Consider the following 11,291-nt stretch of genomic DNA (forward strand, 5'->3'; position numbering starts at 1 on the left):
GGCGGCCAGTCTGCATGGATCCAGCACGTAAGCTGTAGTTGCCTGTGGTCTATTTCATCCGAGTTGCATCCCCTAGCTCTTTATGGCCCGCTTTCAGTGAAGGCAGTGTTTGTGCTGATTGGCTGCTTCTGATGCACTCGACATAGTCACTTCTCCTTATGTACAGTAAATAGACTGATACCACGGACTTCTTTTCCAAGTTATGGATGTTGGTACAAGTGAGATCTTGGAAACTTGGAATAACAGTTTTGAGGGTTTTTTTTCCAATGTCTTTTAACCTATATAGAAATAAAAAGGGTATTTATTTAGGATGCATGTCACAGACATCAGGGGATGTATTAATATAAGGGTCTGTTTCTCAGGCTGTAATAACATAACCATCTAGAACATTTTTGCACATGATGGATTTCATAAAAACTGTTGCTTAATGCACATTTTTTCCCTGAAGGTTGAGTGGGAAAGAACACAGTGTATTCACAGGTGTGGCTATTATACACTGCAGCAGTAAAGGTATGTGTGTCACTTGATAAAAGCTCAGTATTTTCATTAAAAATTATGCTCATAATGACTTGTATGAGTGCAGAAACAGGATGGAAACTTTTCGCATACAGTCTGAATTGGCTTCCTACTCAAGATTAGAATTGTCTTATCAATATATAAATTAAAAACTCCCCACAAAATCCAACTTTCCTTACTCTCTTCAGTTTTCACACAGAAAGGAGGATGACAAAATACAATAGACTTCAGAAACAGTGTCTCTGAAAGCTGTGGGAGTAATTAGAAGGCGAGTGTAAATGGTGGGAATATTCTAAATGAAATTCAAGTAAAGCACTACAGACTGGGAGTGAGCAGAATTTCATCCATATTATCTTTATTCATGTGTTCTGTTTACACTAGCTGATGAATACAAGTGGTTATTCTATCTGTAGTTACCTTATTTTTCAGTAAATAAGGGAAGCTTTACAGCCTAGTTTTAGTGGATAAATCAAGTAATGGCTTAATGCCTCAGACTGTTAATGAACTGTAGGGATCAATGCATCAATTTTCTTTATCAGATAATTTATATAGGAAGCAAGTGGGTTTTATGAGAACTGTACCATTAATATAATTTCAGGAGTGTTTGGTTTGAGGGACGTCCTCTGATAATTATGCCAATGTTATTTTAGTGGAACTCTTGCAAGGGTCATTTCTCTGAAAATTCACTGGACGTAGTATTTCTGAGGACAAATTATTTACAGCTTTTAATCATACTGGAATGATTGCTCTTAACTCTTACAACAGAAAGCAAGTCAGTTGTCTAGTACCCGTACTAATACGCCAGCACAGTAGAAAGTGTAGAGAGAACTAATGATCTGTAACGTGCACACTCATTTGTGCCAAGGCTGTTTACTTGTGAACATGTTTTGGAAAAGCTTCCATCTGCGGCAATGCCAGATTCGCAGTGTACCCCATGCAACAGGGCCCACACCCAGGTGTGCAACACTTCCTTGCACCTCTGGCCTTTTCTCAACCACTGTAGGTACAGGAGTCTGAAATAATCGTGTTAATCTTGAGAGATGATGTGAAAGTTACGCTGATGGGACTGCTGAAAGCCTGAGTCTGCAGTACAGGTGCAGCTGCATGTTTGCATGCAAGCATTTATAACAGCTACGTGTTTAACTGATGCGTTGTTAAGTTCTTTGACAACAGTCATAAAGTTAGAAGGGTGTTTGTAGCTGCCGTTGTACTCGGTGCTTGATATGTAGGCTAGCAGTCCATTAATAGCTCTGCATACACATCCTTAATTTAAGAGCTCATCCCACACAGGGAGAGCAACCTGTTAGCCTGAAGACAGGACTGCAGAGGTTGAAATTTCAAGCTCTTACTTTTTCTGGGGAAGTTGAGTCCATTGTCCCCAAAGAGATTATTAGTCATTCCATACATTTGTCTAGTATCTTTAATTTGTCCCAGGTGAAAACATCAAATGAATACAAACCAAAAATAAAACTGAGATGTGATGCTCTCTTAAACCATGATTGCTGCTTCTAATGACACCTCTTCCTTCTTGTAGATAACCAGCTAGAGACAGAAATCACTGATTTCTATGAAGAGACTAAAGTAAAATTTTCCGACCTGTCTGAAGAGCTCTTGTGGGAGTACATCCATAGCGGGGAGCCAATGTAAGTAAGACCCTGAAGCTATTGCACGGCACTTGAGAACAGCCCTTAGGGTACGCTATTAGCCACCAGCATAAAACACCTTGTCCTGTGCTCTGTGAAATTTTGCTGTGCATGTATGGTAAGTGATAGGATGGGTGATGCGAGGTGGGTATTCTGTTCTTGTCTGGAACTCATTCCTCCAGGGAGAGTGAGCTACCTTTTTAGTCCCCTAACAAATTTGAAAAGGGAAGACTGTTGAAATACTCTGGATTAGAGCAAGCACTCGTGCAATATACGATTACGTGTCTGTTAACAGAGGCATCTGGGGATCTTGGATACCTGAGCCAATGGCTAGTTCTTGTTATAAAACAGCTGAATAGAATGAGTATTGGAGAGCTTTATTGGAAGAAGTTGGAACTTTTAGTTTATCAAAATCATACTGCTTTGATGCAAGAATTGGCAACTTAATTTTCATTTATTCTTGTGGCCAACTTACATGTGTTCTTGTGCCATAATTGTCTCTTAGCTGGTGTGTTTCCTCTACCCTTGCAATACACTAATTACCTACAGACAACATTGATTCCACAGAAGAAATAGGATGAGAACAGAGTGCCTACCTACTCCTAAGATGAAGCTGACTAGACTGTTTAAAAAAAAAAAAGTACTTGGAGACAACAAGGGAATGTTTATGACTTTATGGAATTTGTCTTTCCTTTGTGTTAGTGAAGGCAAATCAGGCCACAGGTAGCACTATGGACTGCATATCTGGTGATCTGAGGTGAACTTTTGACTCTGTAACTTCAGTACTGACTGTGTAAGAATATCAATCATGGTGGTTTTTAAACTCATTTGTGCTATAAAACAATAGTCATGTTTTACTGGGAAAAGAGAAACCAGTGTGGACTTTGGATTTATTTAAGTGCTTATGTGTAAATGAAGTGTACTTTCGGAACATGTAAGGTTTCCAGCTTGTGAAAGAGACTGAAGCTAAACTGGATTATGTGGAGAAAGATGTTTTGGCAAGAACAGTTTGTTAGAGAAATTCCTAGTTACATTTTTGGAAGGTGATCTTTAGTATGGAGCTGATCATAAAGTTGTAGTTTGAAGGAGAAATGATCATGGGTTTTATGAGAATGTCATGTTGAAAAATACTTTGGAATACTCTGATTATTTCCTCTGGAAGATGATACACTTTTGCAGTAGTGTATTGCAGCAAAATGGCTCACAAGTAGAGCTGGGTAATTCTGTTTGTTCTGCTAAACAGGGTGTGTGACAGCAATGGTTTCTCTGAACCTTTGGTCTCTGAAAATGTTTTATTAATCTCTGGAGCAGAAGCCAGTCAATCTTCATGCATATAATCAGGAGGATAGGAAGCATTTGCTCTGGCCTTGTAAATGGACTAATATAGTCCTGTAAATTCTGCAGAACAGTAAGAAGTCTCTCGTATGTGTGTGTTGGTTGTTTTTGGGGGTTTTATTTGTCCCCTCCTCTATGGCCAGCCATACTGGTTACACATTTATGTGCATACAGGCTTTTCTAAACACTTACTGTTCAACTGATCATATGTGTATTTTTTTTTTAATGGTGACTTAATTTTGTGAAATGATGCAAGACTTAATGATCACGTGGGAAAATTAAGTTTTTTGATGTTGAGGATTGTAGGCAGTTCTTTTTATGGCAAGGACAAAATTGGCATAGAGTGTTTTAAGTCAGTCCGTGGTGACAGAGGGACTAATTCTAAGAGTATGTAGCTGACAAAGTATGAATAAGGGAGGATGGAAAAGCACTGTCTCAAGGTAGACTGTGGCTAGAAAAACCCTCAAATATAGCCTTTCCCTTTCTGGTTTATTCCAGTGCCTCTTTCCCACCGAGGATTTTCTGCCTGCTGGCAGGATCTCTTTCATCTTTTGTGGCTCTGTGCAGAAGGAGGGCCAGACTGTGGTAATACTAACTATTTTGGGCTTGTGTAATGAGCAGAATTAATTTCTGCCAGCCTCTTCAACCCAGTTTTTTAATGTTGCAATCTTTGCCCTATGAACAACTTCCTCTGTCTCTGCTTACAACTTCCATTCTGAAGATCCTGTGTGGTTTTTGGTAGTTCTGCTCTGAGTGGTGGCAATGAAACCAGAGGACCGTACTGTGCTCTGGGGAAGAGGTGACTGCAGAGGCTGGAGCTCTACAGTTTCAGACTGTGAAGTAATAAAATATAGAATGTACATGTCTAACTTTCTTCTGCTGTATTTCTCTGAAGAGTTGTTCCCTTCAAGGGTATAGCAAACATATCTTTTAGATTTTGTGATAGCTTGAGGCTATCAGCTCTTAGAGCATAAGAGTAAAAACCTTCCCAGGTGCAGGATTACAGAAGTAAGGGAAGCTGTACTGTTCCTATGCTGGAATTAAGCTCAAAACTGTAGCAACGTGATAGATTAAAACCAAGATGACTCCTCAGTATGAAATAGTTGTTGTACATTCACTAAAATTTACTAGCAGATCTTTTTCTTGTACCTGCCTGTCTCTGCTCCTTTGCAAGTTCCTTTGCAAATGGAAACACCTCACTGACAGGTTCCATGATACGAGTGTGCTGACTGGGCATCTAGCTGTTGCCTGGTGCAAGAGTTGGGTGACCAAATCCTGCTTCTCCTTACCTCTGTCATGCCAGTAGCTTTTGTCTCTGTGCTGTACAAAACCACTAACTTCATATTTCAAGGAGCTAAAGGTAGGATTTGTCAAATTTCTAGGTATGTGAAGATAACTAAGCTTGGGTGTCCAATCAACTAGCTAATGGTTGATAGAGGTGCCAGAAATGGCTGTACAGCTTCTGAGGTATTTTAAATGTTTGCTTCAGTAAAAATTCTGTCCGTGATGTACCTAGATCTTTCTGACTATTAGTGAAGCCCAGTCACTAGCTCAGATGGACATTCTAATGTAGCTGAAATTTATCTGTATTTCTACTAAGCTGACTGTTTGGGCCAAGACATGTATAACTGTCATGCATGTGCTCTTGACTTTGGAAACCCACCTGAAACCCACCCAAGCATCTCCCTTCATCTGTAAGAGCAGTAGTGCTTGTTACTGCAGTAGTGATTGATTTGGTCAGTGGCTCTGTGTTGGACAATACAGGTATTGTAGACATGGATATACTGTTTTGTGGTGTTGACTAAAGTTAAAATTCTGCAACTAATAAAGGAAATGTGCCTTAATGTTGCATTTTCAAGAGTTACCTCTGTTACTTCTTTCTTAGCATATTTCCCCCATTGTATTGTGGGTGGGTTGGTTGATTGTGGGGTTTTGTGGTGGTGTTTTAGTTTTTAAACCACTGGATGTTGCACACATTCCTGATGAAATCACTTATTCTCTACAACAGTCAGTCATTGAGAAAAGTTTTAGTTGCAGCAGTGATCTTAGAGTTTGTCAAAAGGTCTTTAAAGTGAATTGTATCTCTTCCTATAATGCAAATTAGCTGATGCTGTGCATAGTGTTATAAATGAAGGCCTAAAATTAGTGCTATGCTAATAAAAGTATCCAATTACAAAAGCAAGTCAGATTAGCCAGAGCTAGTAATGAGACCTGTGTAAATACTGAAGTAATGAGACCTATGTAAATACTGATATATTCTGGGTTTTAACGTGGAAGATGCCTGTTGAAAAAAAAATCAATGGAACTTTTACAAACTACACAGCCTCATGCTTTTGGACTAGAAGCTGTACCTGTAGTAGAGAATCCTACTCAGGATCCAGTGCCAGAATGTAATGTTCTGTATAAAAATAAACAAGATGTGACCAATTGTGTTAGTGTTGTCCCTGTGAGTACGATATGACTGCTTTTGATGGTTATGATGTGTTTTGCCTCCCTGACAGCATATACCAGAAGGACTTCATCCTACTGGACTGCTACTTTATTTAAAAATGAAATGACTTCTTAGTCACTCGAATATCCCTAATTTAGAAGGTGTAAGTCTTGAGTGTGTTATAAAAGAAGGAACAATTTAAACAAAGATAAAGCTCTACAGTGATGCTTAAAATGCAAGGCTAGAGGAAAAGCTGTGTTCCCTAGTTTATAGCAACTCAAAAATCCCATTTGCTGGGATATGGATTCCTCTGTTTCTCTTAAGAGACTATTGGAATGGGAATCCAGAAACAACTCCTAAAATGTAAAGAGCTGGCTCTGATGAAATGTCAGATGAGAAGTCTACAATCTTTGTGCAGTAACCTTCTTTCACAAGTAGTTTGAGTAATTCCATGCTATCTGAAGTCAATAGCTCTGAGACTGACTGACCTTTGCTTTCAAGGCTTGCTGACTTAGGCTTTCCAACTGTAGAGGCAAGCATGCTTCTAACTGCCCTGTTCCTTGTATGTGAACAGTAAAATTGTTGGGTCTGTAGCTTATCTGCCTGTATGCATTTCCTTTCCACACAGGGGAATTTGCATAACTACACCGAAAGACAAATTGGATTTCCAAGGCTACTTTCCGTGAAATTGCATTCCTGTGCCAAACTACTTGTATTTCCATGACATCTAAGAGCAGTGTTGTGAACCACAACTGTACCTACATCTCAGAGGGTTACACCAGAATTGGATAAGGCTGAATGGGATAGTAGTGGGGTTTGTATTTGAATAGGTTGCTCCTCCCTAAGAAAGTCTTATCTTCTGAGCCTCCTTTTAGATACTCCTATGATTGAGATCCACAAGATGCATACTACAACCATTTGAGCCCTAAGATGTCTTCAGTGTGAGCTCCTTTTTGTGCTAACACATTCCAGAAGGCCCTTCAGCCTCTGATGGAACGGAGGAAGGGTCGGTCTGCAGCTGGGCGACCCACTGGCAGTGTTGGTCTCGGGGCCGCTTGCTGTTACCTTTTCGGTAGACAGGACTTGGAGAATGCTGGGTAACCTATGGCAACACAACCTGACTGCAGTCAGCTGATGTGCCTTCTGCTGAGGTGACTGTGGCACCTGGACTGCTGAAACCATTGAAGACCTTAGGTTACTTGTCCATAGTAGGAATACTCATCCTTACACTTATCTGCTGATTTGTAAATTGAAGTGTTGAGCCGAACTACTAGATTTAATCTGCCTCTAACTTGGGTCTGGAACAAAGACTAGTGTACTCTGCGGTACTGGTGGATTATTTGTTTTCTCTGCTACCTTCACTCTTAATTAGATATATCCCATTTTTTGCTTTCTCTCCCCAGGGACAAGGCTGGTGGTTATGGAATCCAGGCCCTCGGTGGAATGTTAGTTGAGTATGTCCACGGAGATTTCTTGAATGTGGTGGGATTTCCTCTGAATCACTTCTGCAAAAAGCTAGCAGAATTGTACTATCCGCCCACTAAACATAATGTACAACATAAAAAGTATGATTCTATCCCTTCTGTGGACACTTTCGAGAACCTAAGTGATGGAGAAAGTGAATCTTCAAATTGCACAGAGCGCCAAGGTGCCAGTAAGTTGGACAGCAGTGGGATGTGTTCCTTGGGAGCTATTTACAATTCCAAAACCAGTTCTAGTGGCAGAACTGGTTTTATGGTGCCTTTGGAAAATCACAACGGAGTGACGGAAAGTGCAGCAAAACTTCCATCTAAAATTCTAGAGCTGATGGATGGCTTCAGAGCTTCAAAGGTAAGGGGAAAAACCAAAACTATTCATGACATTGCTGACTGATAGGACTGTTTCGTTGGACTTTAATATACAGCAGGTAATATTAAATACTTGAGCTGGGGTAAGACTGTATTAATATTTAGTAGAAAAGGACCACAGAAGTACCACAGAATCTAAAATAGCTGAAACTTCTGGTGCAGTGCAAACGTTGGGGTTTTCTTTATATTTGCTTTTATCTGTTCTGCAATTTCAGTTACTCATTTGATAAAAATCTTTGTTTCTTAAGAGAAAAAAGTCTGATTTATTTAAAAAGAAAAAAGAATTTTACTGATCATGAGCACAATCAAGCAGGAATTTACCTTCATATACTCTGCGAAAAAAACATTTAATATGGTTGACTTATCTGACTTAAAACTGTGACAAGAATTGTGTATGTTATGTTTCCTTTCTAACTTCTAATGCTTAGCACTGGCATTCTGTAAAAGATAGCTTTTAAATGTATTGTTCCCTATTAAGAGGACTTATTTCTTTAATACCCTGTTTCATGTTACACATGTGTTTAGCTGATAATCTCCATGCAGTATCTGATGGAGACATGCACCTAACAGCTTACAAACAGAAGGTCACATGCTCTGAGTGGCAGCCAAGTGTGAGGAGAAATGAGTAGCTGGACATCAAGTGCTGCCAGTTTTCCTACTCTCAGCTCTGGTGTAGTGAAGGCAATAGTGAAGGAGAAATGAACACCTATTGTTTTAATAAATCACTGATCTCCAAGTTATTTGTGTTTTAGGAAGAGGTGAAAAAACTGCTGAAGTGGCAGTGAGATGACAAACCTGGAACTAAAGATATAACAGATTTGAGGGGGATGGAGGGAAACATGCCAGACAGTGGACAATGGTTTTGCTCAAACAGCAGAAATTTGTACTTGGATCTGAAGGCAAAACCATAGTGTGGTCACTGTAGATCCGTGGGTGTGCTGCTGGCAGACATGCAATGTTGTATTGAGAGATTTGGAATAAAGCAGCCGTGAGATGGTTACGTTTGTGAACTTACACGTGTATCCATAGGGAGCGAATATTGCTTACTTGAATGAATGAGATGACACTTAGCATTTCTTCAATTTAAGTTAAAAAAATTATCAGCATTTTGTTGCACATGATGTACACTGTTTACAGTGATGTGATGCTGAATTTAGTTTTGTGCGGTGAAAGACAGTGGAGGTTGTAAAAAGAAGCAGAAGCTTTCCCACCAGCCCAGTGTAAAGTCATAGTATGAAGTGCTGAGTTTCATGTTGAACTGGTGGGAAATTATTTTCCTCAGGGCTTGGACCTTTGTATTAATTATCTGTTGTAATGAACACTTCCTGTGATCTGACAAAGCTCATCATCTCTCTACTTGTAGAATAGGAGTAAGAGCACAAAAGCATTTCATTTCACAGAAGCTCTCAAGCTCTATTCATTTTGATTCTCGAGTGTTCTTTCGAGGGCTTCGTAACGCAGAGTGTTATCTCCTGTGCTCAAAGATGTTGCCACCTATTTTACTCCAAATAGCTGCTGTTGCAGAACACAGGGGTATCCGGGCTAAATCATGCTTTTTCAAACTTAGTATGTTCTGAATTTGCACAGACTGATCTGTACTCAGACCTTTGAGGTTTTCTCTTCTTTGATTCCCCCCCGCCCCAAACTGAGAATTACAGAATGCTAGAGAGAGATTTGGATCAGCCAAGGTCTTGGCCCTACCATTCTTCCAGTTTCCAGGTGGTATCAGTCCAAAGGTTGGACAGGTCTTGGAAGCCAAATTGTTGTAGGCTAGATGCAGTTGGCTCAGTATTGTGAAAGCTTGGATTATAATAAATCCCATCTATACATTCTTATTAGAATAATGGAGAAAACTGTAAAAAGAGGATGAAGCTGATAAAATATACAGACACACAGTACCAGACTTTCCTCTCAAAGTATATCTCTTTTTCTCCATTTGATTTTTTTAAACAGAATGTCAATCCAGGTTTTTCCTTGACTGCCTTTGATTTTTAGAATAGACTATTTCAGTTGGAAGGCACCTACAGTGATCATCTAGTCCAATGGCCTGAGTTGCCTGCAGTCACAAAGAAATGGATTCTGTGATTGCTGTGTGTGCTTCCACTCGTGATGTACAAGCCTTGGTGTTTTAACTGTTTCAGAATACTGGAACTGCGGGATTGCAAATTGATTTCGAATGGAGAGGTATATATCTTCACGTATCGTTAACTTTCCTCTCTGGTTTGGTTAACATATCTCTGCAGGGTCAGTTAGTTTAGACAGCTGCATTGCCCATGGGTGGCTCTTCACCAGCAGGCACTGGCTGCTCCGCCTTCCTCATTCTGTATGTACTCATCCCATTAAGGAGTGTGTGTAGTACAGCTGTGCTCTCAAGTTCTAGTCGTCTTTATTTAATAAAAATTAAAGAAAAATCAAGATTATAGCAACTGGAGCTGTTGCACTGCCTCAGTGGAGCTTTCCAGTTCCTTACATTTTGCATAAATCAAATTTAATTTGATCTTTCGGCATTGGTTCAGATGCTTAAGAATGTTTGACCTTATGAAACAAGCTTATAGATGGGGATATGGAAAATATACGTATAAAGAGGTGGTCTTCATACAAAATCTGTAGGCTGCATTCCAGAATATTCTGAGTCCATTTTCTCTCCCAAACACTTTTGATCCAAGTCCTGTTGCTTGACTAAGACAGTGAAACCTTCTGAAAGGTAGGAAACATATCATAGCAATTTTGAGGAGTTTTCTTAAACTGTGTTGCACTTCAAGAACAATAGAGGTGTAGAATAATTGTAGGCAAAAGGTACAGTTCTTGTTTCTTGATTGCAGTGTTTTTAAACACAGCATGCTAATATTCTTTCCTACATGTAGGCTCTCTTTGTAGCCTCTAAGCTGAAGATGTTTGATCATCTGAAAATTAAAGGTCCACTGAAGGCTCTGGATATTGCAAGTGAGGTTGGAGCCTCTCTTTGTGGAACCGAAAGACTCCTTGATGCATGTGCTGCCCTTGGATTACTGCAGAAAACACCACAAGGTGACTGGTTTCTCTTCCTCCCAGCTACATATAGTACTGAAAGACATGCAGGACTGGAAGAGATGCTTCGGAGGTCACAGGGTCTGACTTGATATTGTGGGTAACTTGGATTTGGGGGAAAGGGGAATGGATTGTTGCATATTTACTTTCATTATTAGTAGCTAGAATTGTTTCCTTTGGGGAATATGTTCATTATCTAATGAACATACTCAGGTATTCTTTGAGGAATCCTTAGATTGCCTTTGCTCTCTGGATATAGTACTGACCAAGTTTCTTAGAGTTGAGTGGGCAGTCCCAGGGAGCAGTGTAATAGCTCAGGTGTATCATCTGCACTTGGGCCACAACAACCCCCTGTAACGCTACAGGTGTGGGGACGAGTGGCTGGAAAGCTGCCTGGCAGAAAAGCTCCTGGGGGTGTTGGTCAACAGCCAGCTGAATATGAGCCAGCTTTCACGCAGATTCACAGGGTGGTAGGGTTTGGAAGGGACCTCT

At 40.1% G+C, this 11,291-nt stretch overlaps 1 protein-coding gene across 1 annotated transcript in view; it reads left to right on the forward strand.

Moving 5' to 3' along the window:
- ASMTL (acetylserotonin O-methyltransferase-like) overlaps nucleotides 1-10,799 on the forward strand; it is a gene marked incomplete at both ends in the record, with an annotated part of 14,765 nt that extends 3,966 nt beyond the window's left edge. The window contains 4 exons of the mRNA XM_010154181.1: nucleotides 449-510; nucleotides 2,051-2,159; nucleotides 7,329-7,755; nucleotides 10,637-10,799. Coding sequence (XP_010152483.1) covers nucleotides 449-510; nucleotides 2,051-2,159; nucleotides 7,329-7,755; nucleotides 10,637-10,799 — 761 coding nt within the window. The remainder of the gene's footprint in view (nucleotides 1-448; nucleotides 511-2,050; nucleotides 2,160-7,328; nucleotides 7,756-10,636) is intronic.
- Nucleotides 10,800-11,291: the final 492 nt, after the last annotated feature.

Source organism: Eurypyga helias, unplaced genomic scaffold (genome assembly GCF_000690775.1).
Source record: "Eurypyga helias isolate BGI_N326 unplaced genomic scaffold, ASM69077v1 scaffold33666, whole genome shotgun sequence".
In the NCBI taxonomy this organism is placed as follows: domain Eukaryota; kingdom Metazoa; phylum Chordata; class Aves; order Eurypygiformes; family Eurypygidae; genus Eurypyga; species Eurypyga helias.